We start from the raw sequence: 22634 nt of genomic DNA, 5'->3' as shown, positions 1-22634 counted from the left end.
CTATTCAGCACAGGAGTTAGAGCAGGAATAAAAAAATTGGGATCTATTGTTTCCTAGCAACGAGGCTGAGGCCATTATAACACAATTTCTGTGAGATCAGAACCTCTAACTGGTGTTAGACAGAAACTGAAGATCGTGGCATACATTGTAAACGTTTTTACCTTGGTGAGAAAGCTAAAAAGGAACATTACTTTGACATATATTGTATGCTATGCTTCTCTGTCTCGTTTATTGACACTTCTGCCTGAAGAGTATGAAGATTTTAATGTTTTATCATGGTTCATACAAGTAAAATACTGTCAAGGACACGATCTGATATAATAACATTTATTAAAAGGCTAAAGTCCATCACGAGATCTAAGGAAAGACTGGAAATTGTCAAACATGTTTCCTTAGACAAATAATGGCAGGTGATAAATGCCCGGAGAAATCCACAGCGAGTCCGACTCCATCATTCCCAGTTCCTGCCAAGAAGTGATTCCCCTGGCAGTTAGGGTGCTTTCGACCTGGTATGTTTTGTATCGAGGAGAGGTTTAAATAACAGTCAGCATGTGATAGGGAAAACCCTCATGGCTGTCGGCAGCAGCCTCATCTGAGTGGCACTGTGCTAGATCAGATGTCCCCAAGCAAGCTACCGCCCTGCCAGGGATCTGCCCATCTCTTTTTGCTAGGGCTACAGTAGGAGCTCCTCTGCCTAAGCCACCTTCCCTTTTGGAAGTGTACCTTGGCTTCCAGCAGCACCCATCACTGTTGCTCACCTTGAAAAGCAGAGTGAGGCTCGGTGGGCAGGGGGTGCAGGGCTGGGACCCCAGAGCTGCAGGAGTGATTGTGCCTGAAAAGGGAGGCCACGTCTACCTGGCTCCTGTACAGCAAGAGGACGTTAAAAAGAGCTCAAACCAAACAGCTAGGATGTGTATACCGAGTTGCACATTGACCAGTTCGTATATATTTATTTGGCTATGTTCTACATAGATATCTATATATATATATATTTATACCTTTCAAATGTTCTAGATTTGCTAAATAAATATGAAAGCAAAGGAAACATTACTTGTACACACTATTTGGCTGTCATAAAAAATATAGCACGTATTTCGCATGGTAGATACTTTGCTAAAGGATAGTGTGCAATAGTGGCTTATTTTATTTCATTATTTCATTTTTACTTTATTTTTAGGACCTTGTTTGCCGGGCAGAACACTAGCATCAAATTATCTGATCTAAATAACAGTAAAACATTTCCAGGCCACTATTTCTCTTTGTGTCATTTGGGTCTCTAGGCTATAGTGCAAAATAAAAAATAATGAAAAAAGGGAAAACTGCAAAAAAAAAACCCCAAAACCACACAAACCAACAAACAAGCCACTGAGAAACCAGTCTGACTACTAGGGGAAAAGAAGAAAACCCAAGGATACTGAAATATTCCCTGCCTCCATCTGAGGTTGTTCGTGAACAAGGTGGCCCAAAGCTATTTGTTTGCTTAGTTTTCACAAATCACTGCTGGTCGGCCCATGTGCAGCTACTTCAGTCTCCAGTGCTCTTTCAGTAATAACTCATTTCTTTAGCACTGTCATCTCAACACAACATTTATATTTAGTTTCCTAAATGTCTGAAACTGTTATGATGAAGGTATTTATTTGTTTCTTCTATAACTGGGCCATGTAATGTCTTGTGATTCTTTATACAACCATATTCTTACAAGAAATATTGTTCAAAAGTGTACCTTAGACTGTACCCAGGAACTGGGAAAATGCCAAATGTACTTCCATTGACAAACTTGTAACACATTTCACTCTTCAACCTTTTGGCATATTATGAGAACAACAGTAATCAAGGCAGTATTAAAACACACAGCTGTAGTAATACAAAGTGCATTTCCTGCATATAATACAAATATAACTTTAAGAAACTAAAGGCACAAGCTAACTAAATATGTATTACATACTAGAAATGCACAGTTCAAGGTAATACTAATACCTTCCAATATTTGTTCATAATGGGTATTTAAAGCAGTTTGAAAATGATCCTCATTAGTGAATTGCAAAAAAGTATAATTGCTTAAAATATAAGTAAAATAGACTCTAATATTGACATCTTGGATCAGTGATAAAATACATCATCACGTTTATGAATGCACTCTCTATATACAATTCATAAATTATTCTTCCATTGATTAAAAGCCTATTAGAGGCTGGAGGATTTGAAGGTCTGTTTTTAGGCTGGTGTGGAGGTATTCAAATTCTCCGTGATTGTATGGAAAACTACAGAAATCAGAGCTGTCAAACACAGATGTTGCCAGCTCCCAATTCTGTCCATTAGTTAATGATGAGCCCGATCAAAATGTGGATGTGCAGATTTTGGTCCAAAGTTCCCCCTAGCTGGGGAGCGGAAGGAGTCTGAAAAGAGATGCTAATGGGGTGAGACCAGAGTTCAAACCCCTATGGGGGGTTCAGGTCTCAGGTGCCTGTTCAGGCTCATCTCTAACTTTGGTACAGTCTGCTCCACTTGCCCAAAAACAAGGGGAGAAAAAACAAAACCAACTGGAAAGAAGGGAAGAAAGACAAAGAAAGCACTTTGTTGGCTTCAATAAATATGAGTAAAAATTGTTTCAACATATTTACTATGTCTGTTCGAAAGAAATGTGCAATAACATCACTGTTACGGATACACAGGCTCTATTACAAGACTTCTAGCTCCATGTGAAAGTCAGTAAAGGAAATCTGCTTGCCCATCCCTCCCCACCTCCCCGATAATCAGGTCTTTTTGAAATGACAAGCTGAAGGAAGGATCACCTACTCTGCTATGAAATAACTGTGCCAGCAGCGCATGATACCTTGGGAAATAAAAACTTCTGTCCATGCAATATAATGCTTTTCTATGTGCTCTAGATATTGAGCTGAAAAGTGAAGAGTCATCCTCAAAATGACTCTACATTTATAAACATATTCACTATCCACACTGAGGTTCACCAACTCCCAACCCACCAATCTTCAGACTTGAAAAAATGAGTAATACAACAGGATTATTAATTTGAGATGAAAAGAACAAGATGTCTAAACCCAACAACACTGCAATTTCCAAATGATCTGTGAAAAGATGAGTCCTGGCCCAATGACTACAGACAGGACTGATCCTGCATGGCTTGCCCTTACCATACCCATGTGGGCTCTCCCAGCTGGACAATGAGGGTTGTCCTGAAAGTGCTGAGTTAAAGCCATCTCTGGAGCACATTGATGTCAGTGGAGAGACTCCAGCTGACTGCAGTGCTCTCAAAGCTCTTCTCTGGCCACCCCTGACACCTATCTGAAGCCCATCAGGACGGTGCCACCCTGCACCTCTCTTCCAGGAAGATCAGCAGCTCCACATGTGCTGCTGGACTCCAGCATAACCAAGGGAAAACTTGGGAGAGAGGCCCCCACATGCAAAAGTAGACATAACGTGGCATTCATCACTGAGAGGTGGCAAAGCTAAAGGCCATATGGGACAGCCTTTTACGTACTGTATCCAATACAAGCTGGGTTTCTCAGATTAGAAAACCCCTTAGATCATAGCTGTGAGGAATGACGTATGAGGGGTCAGTGAGCAACTACGGAGTTCCCATACACAGTCTGGTTTTTGTATTCAATCCCTTGAACTTCTGGGAGATCTCACTGGGATACAAACTACCCAGTGAGTGAAGGTTGCAGAATCAGGCTCTGTAACCCTTTAGATAACTGGCAAATTATTAAATCAAGGACAACAAAAAAGCTGTGTTTCTTTAGCAGGCAGCAGAGCACACTGTGCTCTGCCCTACCCTGCGGGGACTCGCGCAGGTCGCGCTGCTCGGCCGTCAGGACTCTGCTTCTGAAGGTTTTGAATACTGCCACACAAGAACTAAAAATTGTCACTGTCATCTCTCAAAGAGTTAAACGAACAATATTAAAATACCATCTTCTGTCACATTTAAAGGCAGTTGGATATGTTTTTTTTCCTCTATATTTATATATACAGAGTTCTGATCTAGAAAAACCAATACAATAAACCATTTTACGTTTAAAAACAGGCAGTCTTTGGTGACGCAAAGGCAGAGATTTTCTTTGTTACCTTCTGCCTATTTCACTCTGTCTCATAAAGTGAATATTATTGGCACTGTCAGAAAGTTCGAGATACTGCTCCACAGATAAAACAAAATATCCATCGTAGCCTTGTACCCTCCCAGTGCTTAAAAGCTGCTGTTTCTCTCCATCTGTCCATGCCCTAATACCTTCTTCCCCTTCCTGCAGCCGTCTCTGCTCCTTAGTCCAGGCCTGAGCCACAGCTCTCTGCCTGGCTACCTCTAACACATGGTTCTTTTCTTCTTCAACCGTTGTTCCATACCTAACGTTAAAGCAGAGTGCGCCGTGCTGGAGCTGGATGTCAGCAAAGCGTCTAGTCCTCCCATTGATGACAGAAGTCATCTGTGACACCGTGACGTTGACGCCATTCTCCAAGATGCGTCGTCCTCCGGTGTTGCCAATGAGGGCCAAATCCTCTTCCAAAGACCCCAGCTTGATGAAGTAATGCGTGTCTCGGCCCTCTATGGTGAAATGCAGGTTCTCCAGGTAGTGAGCATTGTTGAGGATGGCAGCAATGCGCCGGCTGTCCTCATTAGCCACACCTATGATGTCAGCTGTCACTAAACCGTCTTTTATAGCAAATTTGATACCTTTTCCGAATACTGAAGGAACAGCTGCAAATCTCTGTTGTTTCACTCCCTCATAGCACTTGCCATCACTGTATCTGGGTGTCATGGGAAGTTGATCCAAGGATATGAAGTTTCGGAGTTGCTTTTGTAGCTCACACTGAATGCCAAGGATAGTCTGGAAAAGAAAACATCAGTAAAGTTTGCAGGTGAGGCATCTTGCAGTTCATTATAGTGTCTCACAGACCCTACTCATCTCTTGGTTGCTTAGAATGGATCTTCAATTTGTCTGGAAAACACTGTGCTTATCTACAGAGCCTGGGTACATGCACAGGCTTTCTAATCACCTAAGGCATTGCCTTCAGCCTCTTGGACCCTTTTATTTACAGGAAACAAATAGAACACATATTTATTAAAAATGGCATTTTTTTGTATTTATTCTTCCTTTTTTTTCTTCCACCCCTCTTTGAATTGTTACTCTAAAGGCCAGTTTTCAACTCTTAGGCATGGAGAAATCTGAACTCAAAGTTGTGCTCTTTCACACGAATATATGCTTAGTCTCTGTGCATCTAATTATGTCTTCTGTAAAATAGCAGTAACAGTTTTCATAGCCCATCCTTTAAGGAAAGTAGGCTGTGAAGGTCTCAAGACACTAGAACAATAAGAACCAGGGAAGTACATCAGATCTGTAGATTGAGGCAAAAAAAAACCCCTTCAACCAGCTATTTGTCTTTCAACACTATACCCATCAATACACTTTTTCTGTGCCTTTGTAATAGCTTCTTTAATATCTCAGTGATAATTTTGCATGAACACGTTCCTACATCCAGAACTAGCTCTGACCCTCCAGCCCTCTACACTTCTTGTACTCATTTGTGCATGCAAAAAGAGGTACGCTAAATGCTGTGAACATGAACTCACAACACTTTATACCTCCTTTTCCTGACTACATCAGAGGAAAGGAGTCTTTTCTCTCTCATCTACGCAAAATCATATGTCATTGTTAACAGATGTTCATATGGTCAAATGAAGAACATGAACGTCTGCTCAGAATATCGGTAGTTGGTACTGTTGCAGTTTCATTGATTGATAGACCCTGATAGCTACTGCTATCAGCTTAGCTTAGCTGATACCTCTTCTTAGCTGAAAATAAGCCCTGAAGTGAGGTTGAGTTTTACAGATCCCCCTACAAATCCATAGCAAAATTTCTCTTTTCCTTTCTCTTTTCAATAACTATGCAGAGGTACAGACTTGTAAAGCTGTTTTTACGCTCAGTGATTTTGCATCTCTTGCTGCATTTTTGCTAACAAAGATGAAAATCTGTTGTTTTAATATTGAATCCCACATTTTTTTGGGTAGTTTTTTCCATTTTCACACCAACACTTTAACACTTTTACCCTTTTGTTTCTGAAATTTGGATAGTTTCTCTGTAAAGAGCTGCAAAGTTGCTTCACTGTGTTGCTAAAAGCATCTCCTTAAAACTCTCACTCCACTCTGACACATGTACAGAGTTAACATGAAAGTTATTGTTAGACTATTTGCCTTGCCTATTATGCTGAAAGATAAAGTCACATTGTTTCCTTGGTCTCCAACATAGTCTAATAAAAATCCTTATTTTAGTATTAGAAGAAGCTGAACAGAATTTCTGCTGACCTTCCCAGGATCCCACTCTTGGGTTTTCGTTTGAAGCTCTAGAAGTTCGTATGTTGTCTCCAAAGCTTCTATCTCTGGTTTTGGGAATCCAGGTAGTACATTGTGCAACTGGAAACCAAACAGCTCTAGCCAACTTCCAATGTCTACAAAACAAGAAAAGGATGCTGGCAATAAGGTACATAACTCCTAGAAAAAGCGAGGGTAGTCTGCAGAAATTGCAGCTATGCAGAAATCATTTTCACATCCATTTATGTTTTCAGTATTGGTTACAGTGTTTATTGTAGCAAACAAATTATCTGATTACAAAGCATAGCTATACTCGGATCAATAGTGTACCTTCTATCTATTTATAGTGGAAAAAATCCAAATTAAGCTGCCTCCATTCCTCCCCTAATTTTAGCACTTAGAAGAGCAGCAGAAGCAGCTATAAATTATTTTCTTGGCTACCATAAAGCTATAGAAAACAGATCAAGCTCAGTAAAATGTTACCTATTAAAGACATGAATTTAACATATGTAAGATTAGAGCCAAACAGTAAATTCAGAGGTATGCAAAAGATTTCTGGAGTCTTAAATCCATGCCAGAATTTGACAGACAGCTGTATTTGCATGAGAAACATGTTACTTTTACCTGTTGTGTACTTAGCAACATCTTGGATTCTGCCGACTGGGTAATTATTTTCAAATGAGTAGAGATTAAATGGCTGTGGGACAGCATTCAGGTGTTTCCATATGTGATGGTTTGGTGTCGTCCATCGGCCAGCAATGACATCATAGTCCCGCTGTCCCAGATGAACTAATTTAGTAAGAGAATCATAGAGCCCTCCATGAAAACCAATGACAACCTGGAAATCTGGATTAGTGTCCTGGTAGATCTCTCCATATGGGGTGTACAATATTTCTTTTATGACTTGGCCCCGACTGCTAAATACAGCTAGAGGTGTTCCAGTGTTATCACAAGCAACATAATATTCTTCACCACTGCTTAATTCCATTGCAATGAGATGACCTTGAAGATCATAATACAGGGATGTTATTTCTGAGCTGGTATGATTGTACAAGTGAGTAACTCTTATTGGGTTGGAGAGATCAGCATAGAAGAACTGTAAGTGTTGCCCAAGGCTTGACTTGCTTGCAACCCTTCTTCCAAGACCATCATAACAGTATTGCACAGTCCAGCCAGACACTTTGTTATAAGCTTTGTTCAGCAGACCGTTAGAGTTGTACTCAAAGATCTCATTGCCTCTTTGCCTGAGAAAACCATCTTCATCCATTTTATATTGAATTTCTCCAAGTCTGGTAATGCGATCTCTCAGATCGTATCTCAGAGGAGTGAGGCGTGCGCTGTTCCCATGGCTCAGCAGGTTGATGTTGCCATTAAGATCATAGCTGTAGCGCCACTGGGTTTTATCATTCACAGACACCGTCTGAAGCTGACCATCAGCATCATATTCATAAAAGTATCTTGTTATATTGGCATCTACACCTACACGTATATCACAGATCACCATACGACCCATATTATCATACTGGATGGTCATCCAGTAAGCGATAGACTTGAGAATTTCATACTGTACTTCAATCACCTGGCCATTAGCACTAAAGATTTTGGTATGTTTCATCACAGTGGTGGTTATAACTTGGTTTAAATCATAGTTAATGACACTGAATTTTCCAAACTGTTCAGTCCTGCCAGAAACATCAACATAACGGTACAGATCTATGGGAAGAGGCGTCTCATTTATCATGGCCTGCATGCTTGTGACACGGAAGTTGTTATAGCTGTAGTCAAATCTGGCGTTTACAAGTCCTTCTTCACTAAACCTGAAGATCTGGCGTCCAATAAGTGGACCTATCCAAAACAAAAAGGGCAGAGAAAAAGCAAGAAGAATAGTGAATTATGTCCACAGTATACTTAGCCTACAGATCAAGCAGACAGGCAATAAGCCTTATTGCTACTTGACTGTCTCAGAAAATACCGTTAACTAAGAATATGTTAGGTTGTTCTCTCACAAACCCTTATTAATGTTTGCTCTGCAAAATATTCATATTTTATTAACATCTGTTTAAATGAATGCTCTCTTATTAATAATTATAATTTCTGTTTACTTACAAGATAATTCTAAACTAAATTTATATTATATGTTGATTTCTTTCCTTGTATAAACAGTCCTTTTGAATTTATGTTATATTATGGTATAAGCAAGGAAACTTGAAAATGTAAACAATAAAACAACTTGATTTAGTATTTAGCGAATACCCACACAGTGGAATAAAAACAATCAAACATTATATGAGCTATTCCATACCAAGCAATAAAAACTGTATTTCAAATGGGAGAGCTATATATGCCTATGGACACAGACATAGACACACACACATTTTTCTATTGAAACATAAAATATAAGAACTTGCAGACATAAAAATAATGGAATTTCATGCCAGGAAAGTGTGGGATCAGGGCCAAAAACTTCAGTAAAATAGTAAGAGTTACACAAACCTGTTTGCCTGTATCTGATGGTACAGATGAACCCATCATGCATTAAATGTATTGTTTTAATAACCCCAGAAGATTCCTCGTAGGTGAACGTGACTTGAGTGGTATCATAGAGAATCTCAGACAGCCGGGACTGCTTGGTGTACTTGTAAAGGACCCTGCGCCCTGTCCCAGGGTACAGTGTCTGCAGAAGCCGTCCATCTCTGGCAATGTCCTGGATGAATGCTGCACTACTGTCCGGAGGGGTGTAGATGTTGCGGTAGTACCCAACAGACAGCATGGTTTGCAAGGCATGGCGCACCATGCTCGGCATGGTGACCGACAGCAGGTAGCTTGACTGGTCATACTCAAAGATGTAGCGGCGCTGGCTGTGCAACAGCAGCATCACAGACTGCAATCAAATAGGAATGGTAGAGTAAGCAAATGAGTATTCATCTAGGGAGTGCCTGATGGTTAAGGAAATGCTGAAAAACACATCCACTCCTGTAGTTTGGTCTTACTGCCTGTACAATGCCAAGTGAAGCTTTCAGCTGCAGGAGACCTGGCCATCAAGGTGGTACAAAACAGGAGGAGAATAATAATAAGTTTAGAGATAAGGACCTCCAAACTTAAAGGCCGATGTGGCTCTCAATAGCATTTCAGCCTCATGCTGACTTGCTATTTTGCTTGGAAATATTTAGGTCATTCAGGAAGCAAAACCAGAAAGAACCTTTTCCACACACACAGGCAGAGCATCAGCACTAGCAGATGTTTCTATGGTAGGTGCAAAGGGGAAACTTTCAGTGGTGTGTACAAGGTGTTTAGCTTTTATTGGCAGTTTACGTACCTCTAGCATAGACATACCCCTTTTTCAGTATGTATTCTATTAAATGCACATTCCCCCAGCAGTCCCATGCTTGCAGGTGAAGAAAACAGTCTGCAGGTTGCTTGGTGTAGTCACACCAAGAAGTAGTCACTTCTGTCTCTGTTAGCTAGTATTTACAAACAATGCAATTTCTGCAGAGGTACTTGATATTTTGCCCTGTGCTGGTTAATTGTGGCTGGTCAATGAAATCTGACTGGTTTGTTTGGCAGATGAGTATGTAAAGTCGCAGTGTCACGGAGTACAAGCCCACTGGTGAACAGTCACTGTTGAAACATCCTTGCCACAGTACCTGAGCTGAGACTCAAGTCTCAGTGACCTGAGTGCTGACACTGCATGGTTCTTAGCTCACGGCCCAAACCTACCAGGCACATAAGCAAATTTATCAGGCTTATGCATGATTGAGATATCCCCTAAAACAAAGCCCTATGAGGAACAGCATGACTGCTTTTTCATACAGCACTGGGGGAAGTAATCAGAAAAAAAAGGGCTTTTTTGTCCTTTAAGCTCAAAAACCTTAGCTGGAAAAAACCATGAATAGATCAACCCTGCAATGTGTTAAGTAATCCTGGCCCTAAGCCACTTTGCTCTGACAGATACCCCAAGTGTTTATTGAAAGGGCCAAAGATAGGCTAAGCCTTGGCCATCCCCTCTGCAGCCCTGGCCCCCTGCCCTCCCAAGATGTATTTCTTCCTGTCCTTGGTGAAAGGCATCTGTCACCTGTATACAAGCCAGAGAGCACCAACATATGCCACTTGCAAGTCACCCTCTGCTAACTGGTGACTACAGATCTTTACACTGAGCTTTCCCATTGCTTTACTGCTGGTCTGCCAAGCATTTCTAACATGCACAGGGTTTATTTTGTTTTCACCTTCAGCCAAGAGTCCCCAATCTGCAGTAAACCACTGGCTGAACTCTCCTCTAGCACTGATGTGACGCCTCCCCCTCAATACTGCTCCCTGGCCTGTTTTTAAGCTGTCTGCCATTGACAGAGTATGAATAACAAGACCAGAAACATCTCTAATATAACTTCAGTGCCCCTCTGTGCCATTTTTACAGCACTTTGTGGCTTTTCCACTTTTGTCCAGGATAGTAAAAGGATAGACAGTACAAGGGTTGAAGACTTAGTATCCTCTCTAGCCTATTAGAGGATACCTCTAAAATGAATTCCCAATTCATCCTAATAATATTACAATAGATTTTTCACTCTTTGCACAAATTGGGTTCTAATTGTTTTAATGGATTTCAGAGGGTAGCTCATAAAACATCCAGAGAGCTGTCATTTTATAAAAGCAACCAGAGCCTGGTCAACCACGTAATGACTGATGCCACATGGTATATCAAGACAAACAGCCAGTGGCAATTACTTGGGAGCTCTAGTGGGGATCCACAGAAATGCTGAGCATCACCACTAGATGTCATTTCTGTCCAACATACGCACACAGCCGCTCATCTATTTTGTCTGGTGGCAGACAGCAGGATCTTGGGAGCAAGCTTGGAATATGCAGGCAATTTTATAACACCATTAACTAATAGAGGAAAGTGACCAAAACAAGAAGAACTGAATCTCATCAGGAAGAATTATTTACAGTGCTACTGTCATAGTTCTTTTAAAACCCAAAGTATTTGAGCTCATTTTGGAAGGAGCAGAGATTTTTGAAGATGTATAATTACAGATTCATAGAAAGGTTTGGGTTGGAAGGGACCTTAAAGCTCATCCAGTTCCAACCACCCTGCCATGGCCAGGGACACCTTCCACTCGAGCAGGTTGCTCGAATTAACACATCAAGTGCTAAAAATGAAGAATTAAATAACTGTGAATTGGAAGTGAATTATAGAATTGATTTTTTGATAAAAGGAATCACTGGATCTTAAGAGGTTTCAGACAACCTTTAGTAATCATTATGTAATTAACACAATGAGTTATTGACTTTGATGGAGCTACAAAATGATATTTCATTATCTAATTTTGATAGTGAATCCATCTTTCCTTGGCTCAACAACAGTGATGAAAGTACATTAAATAGCTGGGAGATCACATCCATGGTGTGTCTGACTTCCAGTTATTTTAATGACCAGTTACAGCATAACCTGTTAGCTTTTGCCATTTGCTTCTACAAGATCAGGATTTGGCCACTTGTGTACAATTCCAGAATAACAGTTTTATGACTTTATTTATAAGCTCATCATAAACTAGGAACAGAAAAAGTGGTTTGGAAAGATAAGAAGCATTAATCTTTCCAAAATGACGGTCCATTAGACCCAAAGAAAAAATAAGATTCCCCCAAAAAGGCACATTGCCCAAGTATTTGAAAGCTCTACTAAACACCTGTTTACTTGCCATTTGCAGAGAAGCATAGAAACAAAAGAATTCCTGGCAAATTTATCTGAACCAAACTTCTGAAGCTTCTAGGGTTTGCTAATCTTGTTTATACATGCAAGAATCAAACTGCATACAGACAAGGAAGGAATCAGATTTTTATGCATTCTCCAGTCTCAATCATTTTTTTCTCTGTGTTGGGTTTAAGTTTTTTGAGGATCAAGCTTAAATACATTTAAGAAAAGGACACCAAAGTTTATCTTAAAAGCACACATTTGGAACTACTTTATGTATAAATAACTTCAAAGCCATTGGATTTTCTGTGTGGAATACCCCCTATCAGTTTTACCTCACCTGTACCCTTCCAGCCTTTCCCTGTGGTTAAGAGGTTCAGAGAAAATGTTCTGCAAACTCACAGTGTATTGGATAGTTCAAGATGTTGCTATTTAAGAAATAAGGGTTAAAAGGATGCTGTTTGAATACAATTTCACAATGAGTTCTGAAAGCTTTAAAAATACACATTGGGTTTTTGGTTTTGGGAGACAAAGACCAAATAAGATACTTCTACAGATGAAGGAAACACTGCTCTTCCTCAGTCTGTATAACACTTATGCCCTCATTTTGCGATCATTACCCATAGACATGAATGAAAATTACAATACTCAGGCAATTTAGACATGAAGTCATTATAAAAGCAGAGCAATAGCTTATTTCATATTAACGTTCCCCCTCCCAAATGGCTCTCATAAATACTGAAGTAAACTTTCACCTCATATGATCAACCCCTTTTTTTCAGGGCAGCACTGAATAGAGGTAAGCTTGCACTTGCTGTATTGTCATTTTGGTTTTAACATGAGCTGTGTTGATGGGGAGCAAAAAGTTCCCTTTCAGTACTGTTATGTTTATGACTATGTTATACAGAGGAGCAATGTGCTTTTCAGCAGTGACCATGTCTTTTGTTCACTCAGACTGAGACCAAGAAGTCATTTTTACTAATGAAACAAATCTGAGGTGCTGATAACTTTTTCAGTACTAAACTATGGCAGGTTTGAGTGGGTGACATGTAGGTCTAACCATTTCCAGAGACATTTTCATTCAGTTATGTAATTGGCTGCATTTTCTGTTTCAAAAGTGTTAAATACTCTTGCAAGAGGTGACATTGTAACATAGTTCACAATACAGGATCTCTATAAAACCAAATATTTTTGGCCTTGGTACAACAATCCACTTTTAAAGATTATTTACCTTTTCTAAATATGTGTAACTCCATATTTTACCGTCTGCCCATGTTCTGGAAATTATGTTCCCACTTGGATCATACTCCATTTTCTCAGTCCAGGTTCCTCTTTGGATATAGGTGACTAATCCAGAATGTGAATAAGTGATATTGACCTCATTGTACTTGCTGATGGGTGACCATAGAACTGGGCGTCCTGTCTGGTCGTACATAATCCGAAGAGTGAATTTTCGATGATCATCATATATCTTTCCTGTTCTTGTTACATGATCAAAATCAATGGAAAGCAGGTTTCTGTTGTGGGCCTAAACACAAAGATACAGCAAAGTAAGAAAAACATGCATTTAATTACACACAAACCAAACATCTCTGTGTTGGCTCTAATAAAAATGTGCAGAGATTTAACATTATGATGGAAAATTTAGGCCTTATTAGAGACAAAAATATTCACACTAGAAAGAGGAGGACCAAGAAACAAATGCCGCTTGCATTCAGACTTATCATACTTTTCATTATAGGATGTTTCCTATGTCAGTGTACTAAAACCTCACCTCTGCTCTCACCTTTTCCTAAGTTTTTCTTTACAACTGTGGATGGACTTCTTGATTCCAGCCAGACGTGTAGTTAAGCCCACAAACTAACTATATCCTATCTCACATCCTCTCTTTTAAGCTCTGTTAATATTGACAGGTCAGCTACTGGCTCTGAGACAGCCCACACCAGGTCACATACTGATGCTGCAAAGGCAAGAGCTGTGCTTGCAGCTCCCTAAGACCCTCCTCACCAGCATCTTCATACTTCGTCACAAAACCATCCCTTTCCCAGAGCTCGTGACAGCCTGTGGCAGCAGGGCCTGGTCCCAGCCATATTCCTCATTGCAGCTCTCATCATATTTGGGACCTGCAACATCTGTTAAGCTCACTGTGCCCAGCAGATGAATATAGTGACTGTGTTACGAGCTGTTAACATTTATGGTCCAACAGGAAAATGTGGAGGGGCAGCCCAGTTCTCTGAAATCAAGTTCAAAGCAGAACTAGATTCATGAACACAGAATATATTTATCCAGTGCTGTCATCATCTGCTCCTTACATCATTCAGTCACTGGGCAATCACTATTAAAACTCCATTTAAATCAGAGATATAATTTAGGGAACCATAAAACATTGTTCATTGACTTGCCTTTCTCAGATCAATGCTCAAAGCGCTCATTGTATTAACCTGCTGCATTTTATCTAATCACTTGTATTAATCTATTCCAATTAATAACTTCTTTACGGCAAAGATGATGTCAGTGCAGGTGTTAGCACAGTGCACAGTGCAGTGCTAACTCTCACTGAGACCTGGAGGCATAGCCATAAAGGAAATAGTTAAGAATATCTGTTTAATAATTCAAGCTGTGATCATATGGTGGTAGTGATTAGAAACAACCTTTTTTTTCCCCCTTCCCACTTTCTGTTTTTAGATACAAAATAATTTGAAAATCTAGAAGAAGCAGGTGTTCTTTCTTCAACTACCATTCCTGGGGTTTTATATACACACATGTCTGACTTTAATAGTGTTCATTTACAATAGCCATAAAATACCTATATACTCCTGTAGACTGCTGTAACTATTACAATTTATGCTTTAATGATAGTTAAGGAGCCCAAGCAAAATGTGATGCTCAGTTCAACTCACACAGTGAAAATAAGGTTCAGGTGAATGCCATTACTTCTCTTGTATTCTACATTTTATATCTCATTAGTTTACTTTCTTATATTAGGTTTAAGTTAAATTTAACACCCTTCTCAAGGGACAGGACAATATGCTGGTAGCAGGCCTCATTTCAACATTATCACTGAAAGGCTGATTTCAAATCCCAGTGGCTTCTTAAAGATGACTCCTCCAATGTACACACAATGCAGTAAGGAGCCCCTGTGAGAGGATGGAGATCATATGTCCTCTTACAAGCCAGGGAAAACTGGTTTCTGAAAGCAATATCAGCTGATGAAAGTAAGGAGAAAATTCAGCTGACTTCAATAATACTATCAGTAATGCATAAAAAGATATATTTATTATATATTTTTAAACATTAGTTGGCTCTAGTTCCATTAGTTTTATAGGTAGAAATTTCACAGTAGAAATAATCACATAAATGTGCACTCCTCTTGACTTTCATTCTCAAGCCTAAACTGCCTACAGTCTGTAAATCAGATGAGATGATTGTATTATTTCCTTGTCTGTGTTTTGATTTGAGTCAACGTAAATGGATACACACTGGCAGAGGATCTGGTCCTATCATTAGAAGTTGCTGTAAGACTGGTAAATGAAAGGAGATAATTTGCTAAATGCCATAATAAACATAGCCGTCAAAGCCTTTATGTGTAGGACTTTTGAATTGAGGCCAGTGAGTTACTTCCTTTTTTGTTATTAAAAGAAAAGAAAAAGGCAAAAATAAGTAAGACTGGCCAAGCATTCAAGTTTTAATTTTGTAGATATTCAGTTATAAAACCTGGACTGCATCCAATGCCAAGTTCCTCTAAGTTATGCAAAAGACAGGAGAGAACAGAGCTGCATTCTAATCAGTATATTACTATGCATCATGCTCATTGGTTTTAACAGCAGCCTTTGCTTCATTTTTAGAAGTCAATTAAAATAGCAGTTCAATTGATAAAAAAGAAGTCTTGCTAGATTAAGATTGATGTTAAAATGCCTGATTGTACATAGATTTATTATTAATATAAAATGCATACATGCCTACAGACTGTTTTATGTACTTTCAGGAAGTGCCAGGGCAGGCGGTTCTTCACTTAAAGGAAACCTGTAATTAATTCCTGTTTCCCACATTGATTTAGATACTGAGATAAAGTTAGATGTCTGTTCTAGCATTTCAGTTAACTTACTTCTGTTCTATTTCCAGAGCAGGGAATGTGCACCATGCAAAAATCCCACTTTTTAAAACACGTTTACAGCATTATTCACAGTGTGCTAACTGTGGCCTCTTTCCAAAACTGGAAATAACACTAATAGAGAGACATGCTTTCAAAATGGTTGCTAATTGTGATTAAGAATTCCAAGTGTTAGGACCAGGCAGAGAAGGAAACGCTTTCTTGTCTTCAACTGGGTCATTCTTTATCTCATCCCTAGTTACCTGCCTCCTAATTTATACCTGTTAACACTCAAAGCTGTTGGTTTCAATGGTGGTATCAGGACTGATCCCAAAGTAATATCTTTAAACCTCATTTCTATGCTTTTTTCCCCCTCAGAAGGCTCTTCCATTGTGCTGTTTTAATTCTTTAACTGAAGGCTCCCAAAAGTCTGTTCATTTCCACTGAGAACTGGTCCAATCCCCAGAGCTTTTCTTTACATGTATTTTCAAAGTTCAGCATAGTTCTTTCTGCCCTACATTGCAAGCTTTCTAACACACTACCTATTGTGCTAGTCATGGCATATTAAGTGTTTTAAAACTTTGTAAAATACAACTTAAAATGAAACTAGAAGTTTTCAGAAGGCCTTGCCAGAACCTCATCCAGCATAAGGGCTTCTAATGATGCCACTTTTCTTTCCCCCAGCAGTACTCAAGGATCTGTCAACAGCCTTAAATTCATTATTTGGTGTATTGCTTCAAACACACTATATGATGATATATTTTGCTTGCTGTCCTGCATATTTCCTTTAATCACCAATGATAGATAGCAGACTCTGGGTAAATGCTGCTGGCCTTCCTTGCCACCTGCAGTGCTCCAGCTCCTGCCACCTTCTCTGACTTCCCACTCCATCAGCATCCCAAACAAACGCCTCAGTACTAAAGCTGAACTCCAGGACCCACATATTTCACCTATCCTCCAATGTCCTTCTTACTGGTAGTAACAGCCTCAATAGTCCATTTGTCCCTTTCTCTTGTGCCTGTTTACACAGTGTAACCTATGTGTTGAATATTTCTCCTCCTTTCCACTATCAAATCTGTATTTGATGTCCTATCCTGTCAGGTTCCTTCCCACCTTGCCATGACAGTCCTTGGACAGGGAGTCCTAGTGCTCAGTGGAATCAAGAGAAGGGAAAAGGCTGTAAATATGACTTGTCCTTCTGAGTAGGCAGGGAAAATCCATAAACCTCCTTGATCTTCGGTACGTATAAAAAGACACAGTTTACAGAAATAACAATGCAATGTTCAACAGCTGTGATACTAGTGGATACTTTTGGAAGGACACAGAATGCAAGACAGCAGCACATCAAAATTATTCTTACACTTCTCCTTCACCTTCCATCGAAAGTGAAGGTGGACAAAGAGGAGTACATAAGTGCTTCTCTGCACCAACAGACTGATCCAGATATAGGTCAATCAGCTGAGATCTGGACAGCTTCAGCATCGCAGTATTCCAATGAACGTTTTATGACTCCAGCCAGAATCCATTTAATCCTGACCAATTTCTCAATTTCCTCTTTTTTTTGCCAGGGAATATTAAAAATCACATGGAACCAAGTGAAAATGAGTTAAAAAAACTTGCAGTCAGTTTCAAAACCAGAAAATACAAAATGCATAACAGGAAAATTCTGCAGGAAAACCATAAGACTATCCAGAGATCTTAATAACCATCTCTGTATTTTCAGTGCTAACAGATGCACCTTCTGAGACAATACCTATCCAGAAAGGTTGCAGTTCATAATGCAATATTTTTAAGGCCACAATTCCCAGTTGTACTACTGGTACAGGCATTTTAAGTTGTATTAATGTGAAAACCAGAACTGATTTCATAAGAAACCTGTTCTGCAAGGTAGCAGTCTCTTTGAGCCTTAGTGTTACCTAATTAAATGCTGAATGTTTACCATCTGTCATTGTAATCTGTGAGGTATCTTCACAGTTGAAAATAACCCACGGATGCAATGTTAAAGTAAATCTTTATTGGAGCCATAGTGTAACCTTGCCAGAGGGAGTGAAGGGGGTCTCAGAGCGAGTGGTACAGGTCTGAATACACAGCCTGAATGGATACACAGAGAGGTTCTGCATCATTCTGGCTTGCAGCATATGCAATGGCCAGGACACCCAAGGTGTGCCCAGTGAGACCCTTGTCCCAGGCAGAGGCTGGCATCAGCTATTTCCCCAGAAGAAAGAGGGTTGATACATCTAAGAGAGGCAGAAAGGCTCTCTGAGGGAGGCTCCAACTCCGCTGCTGTGCCAGGATGCCTCATGCTTGGCTCATATCTTCTTCCAAAGCCATAATTAAGTTCTTAGTTGAAAAAGAAGAGGAAGAAAAAAACCTAATTATGTCTTGAGGTCAAGTCTCACAAGCAAAATCAAATAGAGATCAGGCATCCCCATGACTGCTGGAAGAGTCTGATTTTGGAATTCATGGCTGGGGCCCACCATTGACAGGAAGTTTCCATCACTGTTTTTACAGAGCAGAACATTTCAGTGTGATTTTAGTTCAACGGCTTTCAAAAGAACACTGCACTTTACACAAGAGGAAGCCTTACCCGTAGCCTTCTTTCAAACGTGGAGATATTGCCTTTGGTCTGCTCCCTCCTTTGCCTCCACTCAATGAGATTTGAGTTATGCTCTCCAGGAAGGGAGATATTGCACTTCCCTAAAGTGGGGCTGACAACCCCTGCTAGAATATGAGGCTCCGTGTTGAGTGTGATTTCCATCCCACTGGCAAAGGTGACTCTCAGAGACCCATCTGGGCTGACCCGGTAGATATTCTGTGTGTTATCTGTCAAAAACAACCACCAAAAACAGGGAACACAGAAAAGCTCAGATCTCCAGATTTACAAGACAAGTATTATGTGCAACAGGGCTTTATCCCTACGTTACAGACAGCTGAACACACACCAACTACAGCATGAGTTTTGCAACCCGTGACCTCTGGGCCTTCCCGTGTTCAAAGAGCTTTTTGGTACATTTGGCCTGATGATTTCTGCTGTGAAGGTTTCCTACAGCAGGAATAAAGAATTTTTGCTTTCAGCTTAAAAGTATGTAAACCCATAGGCTGGGTTGGGCTCTTTTAACTCTTTGAAGGGGATAGCGCAATGCTTCAATGACCGCAATGAGTATCTGAGGTCAAGCATGAAACTTGGGACTACGAAAAGCATCCTTTTTTAAAGCTGGTGCACACAGAAATAACTGGCCCAGCTCTTGAGACATGAATACGTGGAAAATAGTTGGGTATTTCAAAAAGTGAAGATAACAGATATTACATTAAAGAGACTTTGTGACTCAGATGTATTTCTGACTGACTAGTTGCTCACAGGGTGCTTCGTGATAGTTCCACAGAGATGTGCAAATATGCAAATCATATGAATTCATAAATATGATAGGTATAATAATAACTACATCTGTTCATTTCTGGCACTGCCCATACTGTGCTAGCACTTTCCTGAGACAGAATTCGGTAACATACTAACTTTGAGGAGTTTCAGATTTAAGGACAGACATACAATCAGCCAGCCAGGAGATGATGGAGAGACCAGATGGGGTCACTTGGACAACGCCTGACAGGCAATACAACAATATAATATAATTATTTCCACTTATTCAGTGCTGTCTCTGCAATGCAATAGTGAAGAGGAATGAGTATCTTGTGAGGTGAGTTCTTCCTATTTGTTTCTTATAGATTAAAAGCTGAGAGGAAGAAAAACTCTGTAGTTTGCTCAGTTACAAACTTTTTCTATGGCAGATGTAGCAGGAAATCAGAGAGCAATTTCTCATCACCTGCTGTCTTAAAGCCTGAACAATCCACTGACAACAGAAAATCAACAAGGAGAAAAAAACCCAGATCAATTAAACTATATAAACCCAGCACTTTGGTGATGAATCTGCACAATCTGCAGGACACTGTGGCAATACCATTAGGCAGAGAGTAAATACTTCTCGAGAGGTATGATACTGGCAGGGAAGTACTGGAGTGTCTACAGGGGTTGAGTCAAAATCTCATCCCAAGACAGTCACCAGCAGAGATGGGCCATGCTGTCCTGTTTCTACAAGTGCTGTCATCACCAGAACACAGCACTACCAGAAAGAACTCACAGCATTGGCATGTCAGTGCTAAAACATCAGTGGACCATGTCATTCTTCTGGGCAATATTTCTTAGAATAACAAAGCTCAGTGTATTATAGGGCAGACCAAGTCCCCAGATACTGAAGCAGAAAGTAGCACATAAAGCTTGAAGACATCAGAGATTCCAATAACAGGAATCTATCCTTCTAGGAGGAAAAGAATTCACTTGTGGTTTGTTTCTAATTGGTACCCCAGAAGAATTTAAAGCATTATCTAGCTATTTGTACTGAAGCAAAGAAGAAACAAATGAACTAATTCTAATGTCTTTTCTTTATGTAAGCAGTTAAGAATGCTATAATGTCTAGACTTTGTAATTTAATGATTAGGGAAGAAATAAGATAAATGCTTTAATTACCTTGTTTTAAAGTATATATTGTAGAGGTAGCTGAGAAGTTTGTGGCCGTGATCACATTCTCTCTATTAGAAGTATCAAGTTCCACTCGCGTCAGCTTTTCAACATTGCTGTGAAAACTGCTGACCTCCCCGGTCGGGAAGGTTGCATTTGTCAGATGGCCATCAGAGTCATACCTGCAAGACATGATGTTAGAGAGCCATGAACTACATCCCTATCCTCTTGCAGGTTTTTTCTCCTGACATTTGTCAACACTGTGCAATATGTATAAAGATGCGAATTGATCACTTTATTCACTCAAAATGCATTCATTCCCTAACCCGAATTCCTGCTTAGGCTCTTACTCAGTGGTGCTGGATAAAACAGAACTGGGAATAGTGAGATGCTACCTTCATTACGCAGCTTCTGCCAGAGGTTTCAGCACTGCACAGACGGTCGGGGCTTAGCCTGTTGGGATGTGATGCAGGAGGGAGGCCACTGGAGGTCACTCGGTATTCAGGCAACCAACTCACCCCCCAGAAGGTGTCTTGTAACTCTTAAGTTTAAATAAAACCAATTCTTAGATTCTGCAACACTCAAAACCTGCCTTTTGTTGCTGATGTGTGAAGTACATAATATGAATGGCGCATTTAAAAAGGGGACTTAAAGCGTAACAATAGCAATAAAATTAGATTGAAATCTGCAGCAGTTAAGTTGCCTACATGGTTTTTACTCTTGTGTTACGTTTCCCATGGGCCTAGTCAAATCAGCAGGAACTTCTCATCACAAGTAACAGCACCAGAATCTAGAGCACCACATTTTAATTCACCTAAATTTCATCAATGCTAAAGAAATTCTTTTAGTTTAAGGTACTTTAAGTGAATAGGGCCATGTTATGAGAAAGTCAATAATTAATTCAAAAGCTCTGGAGCAGTGTTTCTAAGAGGGCTTTTCAGTTCTACAGATATTTTTGTTCGTTCTGATGAACACAGAAAACAATGCAGAACATTGCTTGGTGCTTGATATTGTTTAATGTTAATGCCTCCCATCTTAAAACCTTACTGATGCCAACACATTTTCTTATTCATCTATGACACTGCTGATACTGCAGATGTATTTGCATGAGTAAAACCAATTCTCATGTTCATAAAATAGAAACCTTTTTGTGCAGGTAGGAAAGCCTAATTAAGTTTTCATGTTTTATTAACTGCATCCTCTCATTGACAAAACATATCCTCAGTTGGTGTATCAACCAACAAAGCTGTGCTGCCTCCAATGGAGCTCTTCCAATTCACGTCAGCGGACGATCTGGTTATGTCTTTCACTTTCATGTGTTGGCATCATTTCGTTAGGATCTGCATTTCCCCCTAATTAGTCAGGGAAAATCTATGTCACAAGAACTACTGGCAAAAAAAATAAATTAGAAAATTAAGGGTTTTTTTCTCTTTCCCTTAAAACAAAAAAGAACAATAGGGCAGCTGTTCTTCCTAAATACAACAGTGGACAATGAACTGGTGACCATCGTGTGCTGTTTTTGACAGACAAATTAATCAAATGTTAAACTTATACAATATAAACTTATACAATATAATCACCTCCTACCGCCCTCATATACATCCTGTGACTTATTTCCATTCTGCACTTATTCTGGTTCTGTGCAAGCTGACTGGGTACCACACCCAGCGATTAAAAATGGTTCTGATACTACTTTTCATCATTAGAAAACTCCATGAATATTGGGCAGGTGTATTTAATTTGCTGCTTGATCAAACAGATATGACAGCTCGCTGGGTTATTTGGATTTTCCACTGTAACATAGAAAATCATCAAATAATTCATTTTTATGGTGTAAATGCAGCTGGTTTTTGGAATGCTCTTGTGTGCGATACTTGGGATCCATCTTCGCTGAGGATCCAGTTGTGCTGCTGAGACACAAAACTCTCTGTGTGACTGAAAATGGTATAAACTCTTACTAGATGGCTGGACAGATACAGGACTGAATTATAACGAGACTAGAGTGCATGCCAATGGGCTCTTACTC

The 22634-nt window shown here is 39.8% G+C and overlaps 1 protein-coding gene across 3 annotated transcripts in view; it reads right to left on the bottom strand.

Moving 5' to 3' along the window:
• Positions 1-3883: 3883 nt before the first annotated feature.
• Positions 3884-22634, bottom strand: part of TENM1 (teneurin transmembrane protein 1) — a 235949-nt gene continuing 217198 nt past the window's right edge. For all 3 annotated transcript variants that reach the window (XM_034063828.1, XM_005148358.2, XM_013128841.2), the window contains 7 exons: positions 20618-20790; positions 18683-18918; positions 13237-13533; positions 8813-9200; positions 6944-8164; positions 6314-6456; positions 3884-4838 (listed from right to left, as the gene is read on the bottom strand). In XM_034063828.1, coding sequence (XP_033919719.1) covers positions 4080-4838; positions 6314-6456; positions 6944-8164; positions 8813-9200; positions 13237-13533; positions 18683-18918; positions 20618-20790 — 3217 coding nt within the window. In that variant the 3' untranslated portion in view covers positions 3884-4079. The remainder of the gene's footprint in view (positions 4839-6313; positions 6457-6943; positions 8165-8812; positions 9201-13236; positions 13534-18682; positions 18919-20617; positions 20791-22634) is intronic.

The sequence above is a fragment of the Melopsittacus undulatus genome, chromosome 6 (genome assembly GCF_012275295.1).
Source record: "Melopsittacus undulatus isolate bMelUnd1 chromosome 6, bMelUnd1.mat.Z, whole genome shotgun sequence".
Taxonomy (NCBI): domain Eukaryota; kingdom Metazoa; phylum Chordata; class Aves; order Psittaciformes; family Psittaculidae; genus Melopsittacus; species Melopsittacus undulatus.
The sequence above is the reverse complement of the archived record's forward strand: the minus strand, read 5'-3'. Positions and strand labels throughout refer to the sequence as shown.